Below are 21,197 nucleotides of genomic sequence, written 5' to 3'. Positions count from 1 at the left end.
AGTAAATTATCGTTTACACTTATTTTATCATTTAAAATTCGTTTTCATACGTATAATGCTTAAAGAGACCCTGTAACAAAATTTTGAGCCTTATTTCTTCTATCCTATAAGTTCCTATACCTGTTGTAATGTGCTCTGTCTAACTGCAGCTTTTCCTAGTTGCACAGTGGCTGTATTATCTCTGTTATATGATCTAATCTTCTCTCCTCTGTCGGGCTCAGGCAGTCAGGCTGGAATGTGCTGTGCTGCTTGTGATTGGATAGAAGCTATACACACCCTCTCCAGGCCCCCTGCACACTCTGTATGACTCACACACTGAGCTACTCTCAGCCTATCACTTGCTATGTCTTTTGTTTGTAAACACTGCATAAAAATGGCAATTACAAGCCAGGATTGCAGCAGGGAGAGGCAGAAACAGCACAGAGGGGCCCAGGAGAACATAGAATGGTATGCTTTTTATTGTAAGAATTTCAGAGTACAGATTCTCTTTAAATATCGTTTTCAACCTTATTTTATTACAAATACATTGCTTTTGGTATTAACTTTGTTTTTTACACTTATAATGCGTCACTTATAGTTTTATTAACTATATCGCTTTTAATATTACTGTTATTTTAAGATTTTTAATGTGTTCGTGTTTGTAAGGCTTTCTATTCTAATATATATATATATATATATATTTCTATTTATAATATTATTAATGTGTACGTGATTTTAAGGCTATTTACTTTATAACAAATATATAAATTATTCTATTCATGTTATTTATAGTGAAGTATTTTAAGGATTAAATATATTATTGTTTATACTGTATGTGTGTAAGGGTGTTTGTGCAGTGGGGATGGTTAGGGTTAGGCCCCAGCAGGGGGGGTGGTTAGGGTTAGGCCCCACCAGGGGGGTGGTTAGGCCCCACCAGCGGGGGGTCTTAGGGTTAGGCATCACCACGGGGGGGTTAGGGGTTAGGGATAGGTACAGGGAGGGTTGTGTGTGAGAGTAGGGTTAGGTATAGTTACAGCACAATATATGTAGTATATACAATTTATTAAATTATGTATATTTACACAAAGGGGGGTCTAGGAGTTAGGGATAGGGATAGATCTGTGTGAGCCTACAGTTAGTTATAATTGCAGTAAAATACTTGTAAAATCTACCATTGTATTACTATGCTTAACACAAGTGTAAATATCATTTTTTGTTATGGACGCTATTTGATGTTTCATTTCAGAATTTGTTTGTTGTTATAGACGTTATTTTGGCATTTAATTTCCGTTTATTCAACCTATTTAGCACTACATTTTCGTTTACAAGCTATTAAACGAAAATATGGTTTTACATTACAACTTATAATTTCGGCTGTATACCGCGCCCTTTTTTCCAGGCGCCCTTTTTTGATACACGTGGGGGAGGGGCTGTTTCTAAGGCCTTGTTCAAATGAATGGATATAGCTACTGCCTGTCACCTCTTCTTATCAGGTGTGCAGTACACCGCTGAAGGCTGGAGGTAGTGGCAGCTTTTATACAGTGACAGCATCTAGTGGCAGCCACCTCCCAGAACCAGAGCACCTACTTGGCAACTCAGGCAGGAGCCTAGGGCTTGGTGAGTTTCCAGAGGCCTGGCTCCCCTCCCACAACCCCAGCCTCTCCCACACCTCCAGCCACACCCTTGCCACAGCACTAGACATGGCCCTGCCATATCTCCAGCCACACCCCTGCCACGACACTAGTCATACCCCTCCTGCCATGTCCCTGCCACACCTCCAGCCATAGCCTTGCCACAGCACTAGACATGACCCTGCTTTATCTCCAGCCACACCCCTGCCACAGCACTAGTCATACCCCTCCTGCCACTCCTCCAGCCACAGCCCTGCCACAGCACTAGTCATACCCCTCCTGCCACTCCTCCAGCCACACCCTTGCCACAGCACTAGACATGACCCTGCTTTATCTCCAGCCACACCCCTGCCACAGCACTAGTCATACCCCTCCTGCCAAACCTCCAGCCACGCCCCTGCCACACCTCCAGCCACGCCCGTGCCACAACACTAGACATGACAAACACAGGTGCACCTCAAGGATGTGTCCTGTCTCCACTGCTGTTCTCCCTTTACACAAACACATGCAGATCCAGGGCAGACTCAGTTAAGGTCATCAAGTTCGCCGATGATACTACTATCATTGGACTTGTCACCAAGAACAATATCCAGGAGTACTGTCAGCAGGTGGAGAGAATCTCCCTCTGGTGCAAGAAGAACAGGCTGGTGCTAAACACTGCAAAAACCGTCGAGCTAATTGTCGACTTCAGAAGGTCCGCTTCCACCCCACCCCCAATTCACATCGATGGTACGGAGGTGGCAAGAGTACCCTGCGCTCGCCTCCTGGGAACCACAATCTCCAGTGACCTCACCTGGAGGCCCAACATCACCGCGATACAGAGAAAAGCCCAGCAGAGACTGTACTTCCTCCGCCAGCTGAGGAAGTTTGGCATGACCCAAGAGATTCTGACCAACTTCTACTCCGCTACCATTGAGTCGATCCTCTGCTCATCCATCCTGGTCTGGTACGCCGGTGCATCCGCCAGCGACAGGCACTCACTTCAGAGGGTCATCAGGGCGGCGGAGAGGGTCATTGGGAGACCTCTCCCCTCACTTGCCCTCCTACACAACAAAAGACTAAGATCGAGGGCCCTGAAGATCGCTAACGACCACTCTCACCCGGGCCACTGCTACTTTAGTCCGATGCCACCGGGACGAAGGCTTCGGGCCATCTCCACAAAGACGGCTAGGCATAGTAATTCCTTCTTTCCCTCAGTCGTCAGCCTCCTGAACTCCCTCAACATACTCCCCACCAGGGCACCCCCATGCAATATAGAACTGTCACGGACAGAGCAAACTGCTGCCCTAGTATGCAAACTGTTAACGCAAATGTAATGTACAATGTAAATGCAAATGAAAAGCAAATGTAAACATCTGCTACTGACATGTGTAATTGTAATTGTAACTGTCTGCTACTGACATGTGTAAGTGTAAATTTTTCTGTTCCTCCCTTCTGAGCCAAATGTACTGTGCCAAACCCAATTCCGGGCATGACCCAGTCATGCTTGGCGAAATAAACGATTCCTGATTCCTGATGACCCTGCCATATCTCCAGCCACACCGCTGCCACAGCACTAGTCCTACCCCTCCTGCCACACTTCCAGCCACGCCTCTGTCATGCCTGCCACAGCCCCCCTAGTCATCATTTAGCTACAGTAAAAAGCTGACAGTTAACGGATCCTATTTCATAAATTGGATCTGTTCACACTTGAGACTGCAATGGACCCATTGGATCTATTGTGGTGGGACGCAGAACGCATTCTTTGTGTGTTCTGCAATTTTTCCCGGAGAGCGGATGTGGTTTCTATATGGCTTACGGTGAAGACGCATCTTCCCCGGACTCCAAATGCACTACAAATGGACCATTGGAGCGGAGACTGTAGTGTCATCTCCTGCTAGTCCATCTCCTCATAGGAGATTCTCAGTATTATCTTTATACTTTACAAAAGCGCTCCCTGGGATGTATCTCACTACTTGTTTGCACACTTTATTGGCAGTTGGACTGGCAAATGCCATTCAGTAAGTGCTTTTGTAAATAAAGAAAGGACTGAGAATCCTCTATGAGGAAATGGACTAGTCTAAAACTTTTCAAAAATTTTCACCACCTACCACAAAGTGACCGCAACATAGGAAGAAAGTGATTAATGGTGCATTTCATTGCAGGAGAAAATATATGTGCCTTTAAAATGTTATACTCTTTCATAATAATTGTCCTTTTAAAGTGTACCTGAGATGGGAGGAAAAAAACCATACCTGGTGCTTCCCCCTTCAGGTCGATCGGTCCCTCGCCATTAGAGATGGCCCAAACGGTTCGACCGCGAACCGATTCGCGTGAACTTCGGTGGTTCGTGTTCGTGGTGAACCGCGAACTATATGCGAGTTCGACCCGCCCCCTATACTACATCATTAGGCTCAACTTTGACCCTCTACATCACAGTCAGCAGGCACATGGTAGCCAATCAGGCTACACTCCCTCCTGGAGCCCCCCCACATAAAAGGCAGGCCATTTCCCTCACTCGTGTGGCTGCAGTAATTAGAGAAGGGAGAGGAACCTGCTGTAGACATAGGGAAAGCTTAGTTAGGCTCTTGTTAGGCTTGTTAGCTTGCTCCTTGCATTAGCTCTTTTGAGAGCTAATGTTGTTCATGTAATATATTTTTTGGTTTTTTTTTGCGTCCCACTGACACTTGCATATACAGCCCTGTCAGTCAGTCGCAGCTGGCCCTTGGCCCCTTGCTAATTCCTACTGTGCCACTGCCAGGCCCAGCACATTCAGTGCCTACCTTTTCACCGCACGTGTGTGACAGGCAGCTGCACATTTGTAATACCAATCCCTGCATACCTGTTCATGTTTACTGCACCTGCGTGACAGAAGCACACAGTGTTATATACCAGTCACTGCATACCTGTTCACGGTACCTGTGTGTGTGACAGCTGCACATTTGTAATATCAGTCACTGCATACCTGTTCATGGTTACTGCACCTGTGTGACAGAAGCACACAGTGTTCTATACCAGTCACTGCATACCTGTTCACTGCACCTGTGTGATTGCACACTGTTTTATATACCAGTCAGTGCATAACCTGTACCTGTGTGACACATTGTATTGTAATACCAGTCACTGCATACCTTTCACTGCACCCATGTGACTGCACATTGTATTAGTCAAGTCAGTGCATACCTTTCACTTCATCCCCCCCAATATGGACAAAACAGGTAGAGGTAGGCCCAGAGGCAGGCCACCCGGCAGGTGTGTTCGAGGTCGTGCTGACATGATTTCGTGCGGCCCTGGACCAAAGTACAGTGCTCAGAAGTATTCACGTGCCATCAACTCCCAAGATTGTCAGGACGTGGTTGACTATTTAACACAGAACACCTCATCTTCCGCAGCCACCAGCGCTACTCCAAGCACCACATCCGCTACATTTGACACTTCGCAGGAGTTATTTGGTGGGGAATTCACTGATTCACAGCCATTATTGTTACAACAAGATGAAGGCGCTAAGCAAGTTACATCACCTCATATGTCTGAGTTAGGCGACACTATGGACGTAAGGTGTGAGGAGGAGGATGATGAAGTACCTGCTGTTGGTGCAGTTGATGATGATGATACTGCCATGGATGCCACATGGGATCCTAATAGACAAGATGACCAAGGGGACAGTTCAGAGGGGGAGTCAGAGAGGAGTAGGAGGAGACGAGTTGCTGAAAGAAGCAGGGGGAGCTCGTCGTCAGAAACAGCTGGTGGCAGTGTCCAGCGCCATGTATCGCCACCTATGGACAGCCAGCCAACAAAACAAAAAGGCATGTACATGTGTCAATTCCCCTTAATGATCGTTACCTTGCCGCGGTAAAGGGGCTTGCGTATCACAATGGGGGGGTCGTTGCTTCATTGTGGACAGAACAAATTCGATCAGCTGGACAGTCACTGTTGTTCTGTCATTGAGCTACCTCAGCCCGACCATATGGGCTTGAAAACCGCTATCACCTGCTCTCTCGCCATGGTGCGCACTAGTCCAGCACGGCCATCACTACCCAAACAGCTGTTTGCGGTGCGTTACACAGTGAGTTTGGTCTAGTGTTGCATATAATTCATATGTGTCAGTAATTAAAGGGATGAGTTGGCAACAGTGGTTTGGTCTGCCAGTGTGAAGCAGTACACTAATTACACTACTGATTAATGTATACACATGCAAGATGTTTGAAAGCACTTCAGGCCTCTAATTTAGCATTCAATGTGATTTCTGCCCTTAAAATGCTGCTGTGCGTAAAATCCTAATTTTTCCCCGGGACTTTTGGCGTGTATCCCACTCCGCCATGCCCCCCTCCAGGTGTTAGACCCCTTGAAACATCTTTTCCATCACTTTTCTGGCCAGCATAAATGTTTGTAATTTTCAAAGTTCGCCTCCTCATTGTAGTCTATTGCAGTTCGCGAAGTTCGCACGAACCTGATCTTCCGCTAGGTGGCCTGGTAAATCTGTCAGTCCGGCTGCACGCTCACCCCCATTGCGCTCCCGTTGCCAGCTGCAGAACCCTGCGGCAACCGGAGAGCGATGGGAGCAAGCACCTGGCTGGCCACGCATACGCAGTACACCCTGACTAAAGGTCGTTACAGGGCGGGTAGCGGAATATTAAGGGAACAAGGGAGGACATCAGGGGAACGATCGGCCTGACGAGGGGTGGAGGAAGCCCCAACTCTATATAATTTTTCTTTTTGGCCATCTCCGGTTCCCTTTAAACATATTAACAGGAGGAAAGGTACAACAATATCTCCCTTTCACATGTGTGGGTATACATATATGTTTTTACTTTGTATTTTGATGTCTGTCCTTTTAAGTACCAAGCAGGGGCGTCGCAATAGGGGTTGCAGAGGTTGCGACCGCATCGGGGCCCTTGGGCCAGAGGGGCGCCGTAGGGCTCTAACTCAACTGCAGTAATAGCTCTTTATTGGTCCTGTGCTCATAAAAAATCACTTCTATAGATACTTTGAATAGTGGTAACCATTAACAAACTGCTCCCCGCCCCCTTCTTGCACCTCTGACACTGTAGTTGCCATTGGCAGGTTTTGATGCGCCGTATGAATTGTTATGTATAGAGTGCTTGGGGGGCCCCATTGTAAAATTGCATCGGGGCCCACAGCTCCTTAGCTACGCCACTGGCCAAGAAAGAGTGGCTGGATAGTGTACAGGTTAAGGGTACCGCCTTTGACATTGGAGACCAGGGTTTGAGTCCTGGCTAGGGTACCTATTCAGTAAGAAATTCAAGGCAAGACTCCCTAACACTGCAGGGTGGCCTCTTGAGCGCGTCCCAGTGGCTGCAGCTCTTGAGTGCTTTGAGTCCGACAGGAGAAAAGCGCTATACAAATGTTTGTATTATTATCATTATTAAATCAATCAAGGGTCAAAAAATAGTCACAAACTTGCCTTTAGGCCTCTTTCACAGTGGGACGTTGCGTTTGATGCAACGTTAAGGTCGCATAACGTGCCCCTAATGCAACACATTGAAAGACTATAACTTGGACATTCTTTAGCCCTGCGTTTGGTGCGCTGTTTTCATCGCACAGTGATAGAACGAAAACAGCGCATGCGTTACATAAAAAAAAACATTACTGAGCATGTGCAACACACACAACACAGGAGATTTATTGCTAAACGCACAGCATGCAGCACTTTCTAAATATTGCTACACGTCACACACAACGCAACGTGTGCACTGTGAATGTTGCACTGACTTAGTATTGCTGTGTATTAGTCCACGTTAAAACATTTTCTAACGTGCGACTTTAAGGTCGCACTGTGAAATAGGCCTTAGTGAGAAGCAATAGTATTTGTTTATTGTGGACTTATCCAGTTAAAAATAAAATAATAAAACATTTAAAATCTCCCTTATGGCTGAACATAATCAGAACTCTCAGAAAAAAAGTGCCAGTGCAGATGCAATATAACTATGAACCTATCAGGTGTACAAATGTAAGGCAAGCAGCAGGCGGCAAAAGCCAAGTGTCGTCTATATCACATACCAATCCCATAACCCCATAATGGGGCACTCTTCAAACGGCTCTATAGGGGTTACTGATAAGTTCCTATTACTGTTCAGCTCTGCAAATAAATGCATGTCCTGTTAAAGAGAAACCGTAACCAAGGATTGAACGTCATCCCAATCAGTAGCTGATACCCCCTTTGCCATGAGAAATGTTTAGCTTTTCTCAAACGGATCATCTGTATGGCTGATATTATGGTGAAACCCCTCCCACAGTGTGATGTCAGGACCATGGTACTGACATCACACTGTGGGAGCCTTGTGGGAAATAACTGCTTTTTTTGGCAGTTGGAAACAGCTAGCAGCATCTCCTTCCACTGACATCACCTGCCAGCAGTAAAAATGTCGCCACGTGGTAAATGTCAGAATGTTAATCAGGGAGAGGAAAGATTTGTAAAAATTAAGCACTTTTGTTCATTACATTATTTTCACAGAAGTTCCTCTTTAAGTGCGTCTGTGTTTGTGCCGTCAGGTTTCCTGTTTCCGGTCTGCACGCCGCTGCCTAAGAAGGGTGAGGAGTGCCAGAACCCAAACCCCCTCCTTGATCTGCTCACCTGGGATCTGGAGCCAGAAGCCCCCTTAAACTATTGCCCATGTGTCAGCGGATTGCTCTGCCAGCCTCAGAGGTCAGTGTTACCCCAAACTTCACCCGCAGCTTCACTTTCACCAGAATACCCAGCGCATATAACAGGGTGCACACCCCAGCCCCCAGGTGTACAAAGTGTAAAGGAGACCTCCGCACACACACATACCGTATATCAGCTATTGCAAGTAATCTTTGAATATTGTGTTGCTATTGTTTATAATACACTGTGGAATATCGCAGGAATGCTGTTTCATCGAGTGAGCTTAAATGGACTTTCAGAGGCTTTTTTCACGCTTCCTTTGTGATAATTATACATTATAGAACCTAGACATTGTTTTGTCTTTAAAGTACAGCTGTAGTGTGGAAAAAAGTTTCATACCTCAGCAGCAGTGGGTACTTGTATAGATTTGGTTTGTATTGATTGTTGCGACTCTTCTGAATTTCCAGGACAGTATTCTGAACTGTAAACACTCAGGCTATACATACATGGTATAATGTTTTTATAGAGTGGCTACACCCCCCCCCCCCCCCCCCCATCACAATTATAGGAAGGATTTGCTATGCTATGTGGATTCAGTGAGTTTTGGCCAGTGAGGTGTATGTGGCCTGGTAATAATCTTTATTCATGAATTAATTAGTATTAATTTGTTATCAGTGCCTGCAAAATAGTTAAAGGGAGTCTGAAGTCAATTTGAAGCTGCTCCGTACTGCGCATGCGCAAGCACACTGTTTCACGCATACGCAATATGGAGCCGCCCATCTTCGGGACCGCTCGGGATCCTGAAGACTTCCGAATCCTCCCAAGGTGGGAGATTTGAGCCGGGGATCCAGAGCTGGAACGCGGGGACCGTGAGAGGAACAGGAAAGCTCATTAAGACCCAGAGCCTTCCCTTTCCTTAGGTATCTGTTTTTATTTAAAGGAACACTATCAAACCAAGCATTCTAAAATTACAATGTACAAATAATGTCTACGTAGCTGTGTAAACATTTTCCTACTTTTCATGTTAAATATCAGAGACAAAAGCTTTAATTTATTGAGTGTAGATTTTAGCTACATTTGGAATGTCTCATTTGCATAGGTGAATCTCTGCAGTCTGACATGCTAAGAACAGTGCAACATTAAATGCAATGGCTCTGGTATCAGGTTTCACACACTAGAAATGTTTATGTATGCACATAAGATACATTCCCTCTGCTTTCTGCAGAGAGCTCTCAGAGACAGGCAGTGAGAGGTTTCTTTCACACACAGGATTAACAGATGCAATGTGAGGGAATCCCCCCTCCCTTCATGATGTAGTCTGTCAGATTTTGGCCGTCACTGAAGTGTGAAAGGAATTTGATACACCCGTACTTAGGAGCGCTTCCCAAACAATTCTTATCTCAATTGAAAACAACATGTTAATCAATAGTAATTTGCTTTAGACTCACTTTAAAGTGTACCTAAGAGGAAAGAGAAAAAAAGTTTTATACATACCTAGGGTTTCCTCTAGCCCCTTTTACACTTATCTGTCCTCTGCAATCTGTCACCAGTAGGCAGGGCCAGTCGGCACAGAACAGCCACACACGCTCCCCCATTGCGCTCCCATGGCCGGGAGCATTCTACGTCTGCCCTATAGGGACATGAGTGCTCCCAAGTCTTCCAAAGGCTACTGGAGGTGTTCTGACTTCATCAGGGCACAGTGCTGGAAGGAGGGGACAGGAAAGCCCCAGTAGGATCCAGAGGTATATATCTGTTCTTTTTCTCACTTCAGTTAAAAAAAAAAAAAATAGTTGTATACTCGCCTATAGAGAGGCAAAGCTCTGGATCCCAGAGTCTTCCTTGTCCTCTCTCCATGCCCTCAGTCTACCGCAGTCCCCCATTAAGTTTGGAAATTCTCAGTAGGCTTCTGAAGCACTCCCAAGTGCTTCTGAGGACGGAATGATCTGTAGTGCACATGCACCAGTCTGGACTCACATGTGCGCAGTCCAGGGACGCCAGTACTTCCGAGGGCTGTCTGAGGAGTGCTAAAGAGGTATTCGCCCAAGGTGGTCAACAAAATTTACTGCAGCCTGAAACACAGAGAGCAAGGTGAAACACTTGCAGGGGTCTAGTCCTGGGAAAAGAAGTGAGTGGACTCACTTGGAAAACTCCTGCACCGCGCCAAAAATGGGCGTGGTCAAGCACACCATGGGCGTGGTCATGGGTGGGGCCAAATATACATGACCTTAGCAGTGATGTAAAGGGTCTGCTGAGGAAGTTTGAGCTGTGCCATAGTGTATCCCCCAAAAATAGATGTAATCTGACAGCATTTCACCAAAAAGACACATAATCTGGTAGCAGTTCCTCCAAAATACAGATAATATGGAAGTGGTTCCCCCAAAATAGACAATGTGGCAGCAGCAGTTCCCCCAACATACACATAATTTGGAAGCAGTTCCCCAAAATACGCGAAACCTGGCAGCGGATCACCCAAAATACACGTAACACCCAAAAGACATATAATCTGGCAGTAGTGGTCCCCCAAACATACACAATCTGGCCGCGCAGTTCCCCAAAATACGCGAAATCTGGCAGCAGCTGTTCCCCTAACATACACATAATCAAGCAGCTGTTCGCCAAAATACATAACAGCGGTTCCACAAAAATGCAGATAATCTGACAGCAGTTCCCCCAAAATAGGTACCCCCAGGTAGCCAGGTCTATAGGTGTCCCCAGTATAAGAAGCCACGAGTATAGTAGTCCCCAGTATATGTAGCCAGAGGTATAGTTGCCTAGTATATGTAGCCAGGGGTACATGTGCCCAGTATATGTAGCCAGGGGTATATGTGCCCAGTATATGTAGCCAGGGGTATATGTGCCCAGTATATGTAGCCAGGGGTATATGTGCCCAGTATATGTAGGCAGGGGTATATGTAGCCAGGGGTATATATGCCCAGTATATGTAGCCAGGGGTATATATGCCCAGTATATGTAGCCAGGGGTATATGTGCCCAGTATATGTAGCCAGGGGTATATGTGCCCAGTATATGTAGCCAGGGGTATATGTGCCCAGTATATGTAGCCAGGGTTATATGTGCCCAGTATATGTAGGCAGGGGGTATATGTGCCCAGTATATGTAGCCAGGTGTATATGTGCCCAGTATATGTAGGCAGGGGGTATATGTGCCCAGTATATGTAGCCAGGTGTATATGTGCCCAGTATATGTAGGCAGGGGGTATATGTGCCCAGTATATGTAGGCAGGGGTATATGTGCCCAGTATATGTAGGCAGGGGTATATGTGCCCAGTATATATAGGCAGGGGTATATGTGCCCAGGTAGCCAGGTGTGCCCCCAGCAGGAGGGGAGCAGCGCAGAGAAGGAGAGCTATGGTAACAGTGGGGATGGGTGGACATCTCCCCCCCTCCCCATCCCTTACCTTCGTGCTCCCCTTCCTGCCTCTCCCCTCCAGTGTTTTGAAGTGTCGGGCCCGGCGCTCTGTGTGCGGCTAGTCTGGTCTTCTAGCCGCACACAGAGCGGAGCGTCCCTTGCGACTGGAATGCGGAAAGTCTCCGCCCACTTTCGCCCTCCACACAAGCCAGGGTGAACGGCGTCCACGCTGAAGAAAAAGTGGGTGGACGCCGTTCACCCGCGTCCACGCAGGACTCGACCCCTGAACACTTGTATCAGGCACAGAGATTACAGGGGTAAGTACTGTGTTTACACTGATGAGGTGATCATTCGGGAAAAGTAGCTGGTTGTGCTGTGTGAAGAGTCTGACTGTGAGTGAGGAGGGGAAGGCAAGAGAGCAGCAGTGTTTAATTTGACTTGCATAGCAGAAGGGAGAAGGTGGCACTGCTGTCCTGACTGAGGAGGAATGGAGAACTGCCGACTGGCTGAGGGTGAGCATTTTGTTTGTCACAGACTCGCAGGCAGCCAGTGTTATTGTGTTGAGCTGTAGCATGTCATGTTTCAGGTTGTTGCACATGCTCCCTTGCTGACGGAGAACATTAAAAGACAACTGAATCAAGAGGGATATGGAGGCTGCCATATTCATTTCCTTTAAAACAATACCAGCTGCCTGGCTGCCCTGCTGATCTGTTTGGCTGCAGTAGTATCTGATTTGGCTGCAGTAGTGTCTGAATAACACCAGAAACAAGCATGCAGCTAATCTTGTCAGATCTGATAATGTCAGAAACCCCTGATCGGCTGCATGCTTGTTCAGGATTTACGGCTAGAAGTATTAGAGGCAGAGGATCAGCAGAATAGCCAGGTAACTGGTATTGCTTAAAAGGAAATAAATATGGCAGCATGCATACCCCTCTTGTTTCAGTTGTCCTTTAAATGAAGCATAGTAAATTGTCGGGTGCTGTGCGATCATTCCAAAAATGAGGGGGGGGGGGGGGGGGGTCATTTTCACAAGTTTGCCTCAGGCAGCAAGAAGTCCAGAGCCCTCTGCATAGGCAAGTATCTAACTCGTTTTTTTGCACTTCGCTTTAATGTAAGCCACTACCTTCTTATCCAGGGGAGACCAAAGTAGTCTTACCTAGAGCACCGTAAAGGCCAGTGACTTGTATAAAAGCAGAGACTCCTCCCTTGTGCTTCTGGTTGTGACTTGTCTTATTTTGTATTCTTCTAGTTCCAGTCCTATCTCGTCAGTCTGTGAAGAACCATCTCCAGAGAGCAAGAGAGAGGAGCCAGAGATACTAGACCTGCCGCTCTTCACCGCCATGCCGCAGGAGGATATTATGTACGAAGAGGGTGATATTGCCCCCACAGGATTTGCTGCTGATGCCGACCTCCCTGAGGACGACCGAGAAGTGCTGGAACCGCGCTTTGTGGACTATATCTAAGGGACTTGTCCATTAAATTGGAAGCAAAAGGGACGAGGAAATGACCGGTGTCACGTGGACAAGGACATAGACATTCTCCAAATTTTCAGGCAAAAATCTGTTTTTCCTGCGAGATTTGGAAACTGTGACTATTTGGCACTGTGCATAGACAGGGACCTTCTAACCTTCAGTTTACATAGTATGTTTCTTTTATATGGCAAGCAGGAACGTTGAGCGCATGAGCCTGGAGCCAGGGCCAGATTTGGACATTTTACCGCCCAAGGCCAACTGTCACCAACCCCGCCCCTTGGAGGTAGCCTGCCCCTTGCTTCCTCGTGCCCTAGGCCGTGGCCCTTGCGGCCTTGCCTCAATGCCAGCCATGCCTCGGGCACACAACCGTTCTCTTCCTTGCCCCACCGTTGTGCGGCGCTCCATTCGCCCTCTTCTCCTTTCCATAGCAACAGAACGCATCGCTAGCTTATATGAACTCACCCAAGAGATTAAGTCCTGATCCCTGCCAGGTGACATCTCTCATGTGTACCCGGCTTAGCCGAATCTGGGGAGATGGGCGTGTCAAAATTAGCCAACAGTAGATTTGTGCAGGTGCCAAACATGAGCAGCAATGGCTTCCGGATTGTGAGTTTACCCTTCTGCAGTTAGTAGATAACTTCTACCCCCAGACTACTGTTACCATGGGGGCAAAGAAGCCCAAACTGAACGTACTGTATGTTCTGGAATACAGTAGAATCGCTTTATAGTAAACTCCAAGGGGCCTTGCCAAGTAGTTTACTATATCAGAAGTGTACTATATCAGGATCCGAGATGGATTAAGATTGAATGGGGCCCTAGGCATAGTAGATTTTGGCCCCCTAGTGGTTCTTTTGGTAAGCTGAAACAAAGTGAGGTCAAATAAGGTGGCAAGTGGACCCCTTGACACCCACTAGGCCCCAAGCATCTGCCTAGGTTGCCTGGTGGATGATTCTGCCTTGATCAGGATTGGTCTTGCTTTGTATTTTTATACAGGCACATGGCCGGGACCCGGGGACAGAGTTTGCTATAGCCAGAGGTTTACTATGTCAGAGTTTACTATAACAAGATTCTACCGTGTTACAGAGTACCCAGCTGGCTCATGGTGAGCCACAGCCACTAGGAAATTGTGAGGGGCTCAGAAGGAACTAAAATCCCTCTTGCAAAAAAAGCAAACAGCCATGCTAATTATTTATGAGCCATCTTAATACAGAAGGTATCACTGCTGAATCTCCTACAACATAAAGCATGCATGTCAAACTCCGGCCCACGGGCCAAATCTGGCCCATGGAGCCATCAAATTTGGCCCTCAAGTGGTTTCCTAACTTTGCATTATGTATGGACCACTCTAGACCACCAGGGAAGCTATATTGGAGGTGAAGCCCTAGATCACCAAGGAAGCCATAAGGTGGGAGGAGTGGGAAAGCACTAGACATCAGGTAACTGTATATGGGAAGGAGAGGCCCACTAGACACCAGGGAATCGTCTAGGAAAGTGGGGACCAGTAAACACCAGGTAGCTGTATACGGAAGGAGGAGGATTCACTAGACACCAGGGAGCTGTATAGGGGAGGAGGAGGGGTCACTAAACACCAGTGAACTGTACAGGGAAGGGATGGAGGTCATTAGACACCAGGGAACTGTTTAGGGAAGGGGGGGGGGGGGGATGGAAGAGTTATTGGACACCAGGAAACTTTATAAGGGTCCCTGGTGTCTAATAGCCACTAGACATTGAGATCGGCCCCCGACTTGGTCCCAGTGTTCAATGTCAGCACACTTTGTATTTGAGTTTGACACCCCTGACATAGTCATGTTAATCAATGCCATGCACTGATGAGGACCAACCAGTCTGAAACAGCTGTATGCATTTTGGATTGATGTATGTAAAATGAATATGCTGTATAGCCTTAATGTATAGCAGTGGTTCTGGATGTGCACCTGGCTTTCAGAGATGCAAAAAGATGATTTGCATATTAATTATCCTAATAATAATCCGAACATTTGTATAGCGATATTCTCCTGTTGGACTCAAAGCGCTGAAGAGCTGCAGCCACTGGTATGGGCTCAAGAGGCCACCCTGCAGTGTTAGCCCAAGGACTCCTTACTGAATAGGTACTGACCCTAGCCAGAATTCAAACCCTGGTCTACCATGTCAGAGGCAGAGCCCTTAACCAGCAGTGATGCCTCATGGGAGATTCTTCTCGCTCGCATAAAGCTAATTCATATTTGGCATTCTGGAATATGTTAGCTAGCTGCTAATTAAAACAAAAATGGTAATTTTTAATAACATTTAATTACAAATTGCTTATAAATAAGGTGTGATTTCCTCTTAAGAATACAATTACTTCATACAATTGGCGTCCCTTGTGTGGGATTGCGATTGCACGTTCATCGCACATGTAATGTATTTCTATGGCATCGCATTGAATTTGCATTTTATGTGCAAAAATTTTCGGATCCAATTTTCTTCTTGCGTTTTTTTCCAAAGGCTGGCAGTGCTGCGGTTTTTTTTGGTGGTATGATGTGCAAATCGCATGTAACGAAAGTCTATAGAAACCCAGCCAAAATCCCATCCAGAATACAAATTGCATATAATATTGTATATTAATTGCATTGCTATGCATGAAAAATTGTATGCAAAAAATATATATAATTGGAACCGAAAATTGTCAAAACTTAGAATTAAAAGAAAAACTCCCTCCCCCCAAAAAAGAAAAAGTCTAAAAATGTCAGGCATAAGTGTGAAGTACATTAAAGTGAAGTGAAAAGTGTCCCAAATGGGTATTCACTTAAAGGACTATTGTGAAAAACTGTAAAATTTAAACATACAAATAAGAAGTGCGTTTTTAGAGTAAAATGAATTATATATTAGTTTTCTATGTTTCTGTCACAGTAGTTAGTAGAATTCTGACAGAACGGACAGGTTTTTGACTAGTCCATCTCTTCATGGGGGATTCTCGGTATTTAATTTAATCTTTAAAAAGCACGCACTGGAAATTATCTATATAAAAGATGCAACCCCACCACATGTTTGCATACTGTTCTGGCAGTTGGACTTAGCAACTGTTCTTCAAGAAGTAGTTTTGAAAACAAAAAAAACACAAACCCAAGAATTCCCCGTGAGGAGATGGGCTAGTCCAAACCCTGTCAGATTTCTACTATCTACTGTAAGTGATAGCAACATAGGAGAAAGGTCATTTATAGCAGATTTTACTTTGGGAGAAATTAACTTTTTATTTGTGTTTTTATGTAATTTACATTTTTTCTTCTTCACAAAAATGGTTCTTAGAGGCAACCCCCCCCCCCCCCCCCCACTGTTCTAGCGCTGGGACCCTCTTAAAGCCTGTCATCAAGGGCTTGGCCACACAGGCTCCGTGAGACCACAAGCTTTGGGGGAAGGGCAAGGTGGAAAGGGATGGGGAGTAAAACATGGTAGACATCGGACACGATCCGTTGTTTGGAGCATTTCTGTCTAATGTAACTATACTGCCCTCTGCTGGAAGGAAGTGCAATAATTCAGGAGACTATATGGTAGATATTCCAGTGTTTGCATGTGTCCTGTGTAGAGAGCTCTGTAGATTCTGGCTGAATACAAAATAATCTATTTAATGTTCTCATGAGCTCAATAAAGTATTTTATTAACTCACAGGAGTGTTACTGGTGTGTTGACACATGTGCAAATAGCAAGGTGGAAATATAAAACGGATGTATGGTAATATTCATGGGGTTACCTCACCTTGATTTAAAGGACATCCGAGGTGAAAATAAACTGACGAGGAAAACAATTGTATCTAGCCTTCTCCTAAAGATTACTTTTTTTTTTTTTAGATATCAAACAGTTTTTTTTAAATTTAAATCTAGTTTTTAATGAAGGTGTCAAGAGAACCAGAGATGAAGCACCCTCTTGTATTTTACCTTATAAATCAGTGGGAACATGACAGTAAACACCTAATCTGCTCTTTGTTTCATTCTTCTCGGTTTAATCTGACTGTTATCACCTCTGATAAGAATCCCCGACTGCGCACTCAGTCTAGCTTTGCTACAGAAAGATTATAGCCGAGTCTGTCTTCTCTGGTGTCTTATCAAGCCAAAGCCTGACCCCTTGTGGCTCTGCTATAATGACTCAGCTATAATTACTCCCGGCAAAGCCAGACTGAATGCTCAGTCCGGGATTCTTATCACAGCTGATAACAGACACTTTTTGCAGTGAGGATGAAACAGAGAGCATGGTAAGTGTTTTCTCTAATGTTCTTACTGATCTATATGGTAAAATACACAAGGGCGCTTCATCTCTGGTTCCCTTTAAGCAGACACAATGAAACAGTAAAGTATGTCAAAGCTCAAATCAATGAATTATTGGCCTTTTTATCTCTTTCCTGTTCACAGAAGCCATTTACTGACAGGAAAGTGTTTTATGGCTGTAATTCCTTATCAGTGAGGGTTATGCTATAGTCTGACCCAGTCCAACCCGGTCCCGACCTGGACAAAAACTGACACTTGCATATCTGATGTTTAACTGTTTCAGAGAAAGAAAAAAAGGAACACGGCCTCATTATTTGTGTGCTTGGCACTGTACATACCCATGTCTATCTCATCATGTCACCTCGGTTGTCCTTTAAAGGGAAGCCAAAGTGAGAGGCATACAGAGGCTGCCATATTTATTACCTTTTAGACAATACCAGTTCCCTGGCAGTCCTGCTGATCTTTGAATCACAAACCTGAAGCCAGACTTCAGTCAGAGCACCTGATCTGCTGTATGCTTGTTCAGGGTCTATGGCTAAAAGTAACAGAAATAGAATATCAGTGGGACAAGACAGCATTATTGAACTACTTCATCTTCCCCCGGCATATCTACATCTGCTTTACCTTGCATTGAAATGAAACCATTCTAATTGGCAAAATCTCAATCACAAAGTGAAGGAGGAAAAAAAAAACCTGCCATTTGTGCAGTGCATGAAATCATACAGTAGGGCCTGAGCCCACTGACACAGTTGTGTCCACTTTTCAGTTACACATCAGTGTTATAGATGCTGAAAAGCAGACAGAAGGGGACACAACTGTGTTAGTGGGCTCAGGCTCTACCAGGTCAGAATTTTCAATTAATGTTCAGATTACACATCAGGATGGGGGGAAAAAGTGATTTGGAGAGAGGCGTGAATAGTGGTGGATGGGATGGTAAGCATTTCTGTAACAGCTGGATTCACCACAACTTACAGTGAAAAGTAGGAAACCCAAAACGCACTATTCAGGCAGCAACAGTTTTGCATACTTTGTTGAAGAGAAAGGCCAGACTGGTAGGAGCTGACAGAAAAGCAACTGTAACTAAATAATTACTCTTTACTTCACCCCACCTGCTGCTTAACATTCACAGCTAGATCACATGGACACAGAGGATAGGAGAAAAGAAAAAAATAGATACAGGGAAAAACTCTCTAATCTTAAACATATGAGTGCACATCCCTGCAAAATGTTAGTTTCTGCATCTAGCATAGGAAACAAATGACTCCTTAAGACTGCTCAGGGCTTTCCTTACCCTGAAAGACTCCATTACCTCTTTGAATAAATTGTCAATCACTACAGCTCTCATAGATCTAGTGCAGGCTTGACAAATTATCTCGTTATAATACTGGGGAAGCTTAATGTTGCAATAGCAACCTTTTTAGTCCTTGGCTTCTCCACACATTATCCTATACCTCCCCCGCTTTTACTTTCAGCTTGCTATGATATAGATAGCGGGAAAGGATAAAACACAGGTGAAATCACACTCTAAACTGCATAATATGAGTGTATATCCCTGCAAAAAAAAAAAACCACTATCAGTGCACACACCTCATCTGCTGGAACAGACTAGGAAGCCTCATGCCTGATATCCCATCTCTCCAGCATGGTCAATGCACTCACCTCTGCTGCTGGAACAGACTGGGAAGCCTCTTGCCTGTGATCCCATCTCTCCAGCATGGTTAATGCACTCACCTCTGCTGCTGGAAAAGACTGGGAAGCCTCTTGCCTGTGATCCCATCTCTCCAGCATGGTTAATGCACTCACCTCTGCTGCTGGAAAAGACTGGGAAGCCTCTTGCCTGTGATCCCATCTCTCCAGCATGGTTAATGCACTCACCTCTGCTGCTGGAAAAGACTGGGAAGCCTCTTGCCTGTGATCCCATCTCTCCAGTATGGTCAATGCAGTCACCTCTGCTGCTGGAACAGACTGGGAAGCTTCTTGCCTGTGATCCCATCTTTCCAGCATGGGGGAGAACAGGAGCAGTTCTATTTCTTATGCTGCCTAGTTCTCCTATATTAGACTCCCCCACCAGCGCCAGCTTCCCAACCATCGCTTGTGGCCCAGGGATTTCCTGCATGCGCAGTGCTGCCATGCCAAGCAGCTGGGGGAGAGTCCCACGATCCTTGCCCGCACAAATGCATACGGAGGGCAGAGGGATCGACATCCGAACACCGCGTTCGGCAGAAAACCGGGTGCATAAAGAGACGCCACTTAGCGTTCACAACGATCACCCAAGCCACCCGGTCTTCTCTTGGCCTCACCACCTAGTGAAGCTAAAAAAATAATAAAAATTAAGGGAGCTACTCCTCTTCGGTGTTTCCGGGACGGAAACCAAATAAAACTGAGGAGCCAGGGGAGGGTGGGGGCTATTAATACTCTTTTTACTCTTTCAGGTGGTTTCCACTAATTGGATGGGCGGAGCCACATCTCCAGTGTCCCGTATGACGGCTAGAGAAAAAAGTGTTTTAGAATGCTCAGCATGGCACGCCACATCGGGTTTCATGCCTGTTGGCCACCAGCCTAAACCCTGGTACACACCTTCAATTTTGGTTTGCCAATTACTTACCAATTTTACCATGTCAATGTAGTACGATATACACAATCAGTTCATAATATTCAAAGTCTGTTGCCCTCATATTACATGGAGTTGGTAAAATTGGCATATCATCAGCCAAGTTGAAGTGTGCCAGGCTTTAGGCTCTGTACACACATCCAATTTTACCACTGCCATGCATTATGAGGGCTAACCGATTTTAAATACTATGAACAGACTGTGTAGGTGAGCTCTCATACTACATGGAAGTGGTAAATTGGCCTGTAATCTGCAGATAAAAATTGGATGTGTGTACAGACCTTTGTGGGGGAAACTCCCACCCTGGTCTGAGGAGTCTGCATTTCTGCTGAGGGGTGCAAGCTGGTGGGTATCCAATTTCGGTATGACTGCAAGAATCCATTGAGGCAAGCTGACTTGTTGTGTCAGCAGACCAGGCTGGTGGAGGTTTGGGATAGAACGGGGGACTCCTAGCATGAATGTGGAGCCAACAAATCTGCAGGAACTGAGTGATGTCATCATGTAAGTGTGGTGTAGAATATCAAAGGAATGTTTTCAACATCGTGTGGCATCCAAGCCACAAAGAACTAAGACTACAGGGAGTGCAGAATTATTAGGCAAATGAGTATTTTGACCACATCATCCTCTTTATGCATGTTGTCTTACGCCAAGATGTATAGGCTCGAAAGCCTACTACCAATTAAGCATATTAGGTGATGTGCATCTCTGTAATGAGAAGGGGTGTGGTCTAATGACATCAACACCCTATATCAGGTGTGCATAATTATTAGGCAACTTCCTTTCCTTTGGCAAAATGGGTCAAAAGGACTGGAAAGGCTCAGAAAAGTCAAAAATAGTGAGATATCTTGCAGAGGGATGCATCACTTTTAAAATTGCAAATCTTCTGAAGCGTGATCATCGAACAATCAAGCGTTTCATTCAAAATAGTCAACAGGGTCGCAAGAAGCGTGTGGAAAAACCAAGGCGCAAAATAACTGCTCATGAACTGAGAAAAGTCAAGCGTGCAGCTGCCAAGATGCCACTTGCCACCAGTTTTGCCATATTTCAGAGCTGCAACATCACTGGAGTGCCCAAAAGCACAAGGTGTGCAATACTCAGAGACATGGCCAAGGTAAGAAAGGCTGAAAGACAACCACCACTGAACAAGACACACAAGCTGAAACGTCAAGACTGGGCCAAGAAATATCTCAAGACTGATTTTTCTAAGGTTTTGTGGACTGATGAAATGAGAGTGAGTCTTGATGGGCCAGATGGATGGGCCCATGGCTGGATTGGTAAAGGGCAGAGAGCTCCAGTCCGACTCAGACGCCAG

The 21,197-nt window shown here is 45.6% G+C and overlaps 1 protein-coding gene across 1 annotated transcript in view; it reads left to right on the top strand.

Annotated features, from left to right (window-relative positions):
* The window catches only part of DKK3 (dickkopf WNT signaling pathway inhibitor 3), a 106,776-nt gene extending 90,098 nt beyond the window's left edge, over nucleotides 1-16,678 (top strand). Inside the window, exons 7-8 of the mRNA XM_068261692.1 lie at nucleotides 8,103-8,256; nucleotides 12,814-16,678. Coding sequence (XP_068117793.1) covers nucleotides 8,103-8,256; nucleotides 12,814-13,027 — 368 coding nt within the window. The 3' untranslated portion in view covers nucleotides 13,028-16,678. The remainder of the gene's footprint in view (nucleotides 1-8,102; nucleotides 8,257-12,813) is intronic.
* Nucleotides 16,679-21,197: the final 4,519 nt, after the last annotated feature.

The sequence above is a fragment of the Hyperolius riggenbachi genome, chromosome 11, assembly GCF_040937935.1.
Source record: "Hyperolius riggenbachi isolate aHypRig1 chromosome 11, aHypRig1.pri, whole genome shotgun sequence".
NCBI lineage: Eukaryota > Metazoa > Chordata > Amphibia > Anura > Hyperoliidae > Hyperolius > Hyperolius riggenbachi.
Note: the sequence above shows the minus strand (reverse complement) of the source record. Positions and strands in the feature narration are given on the sequence as shown.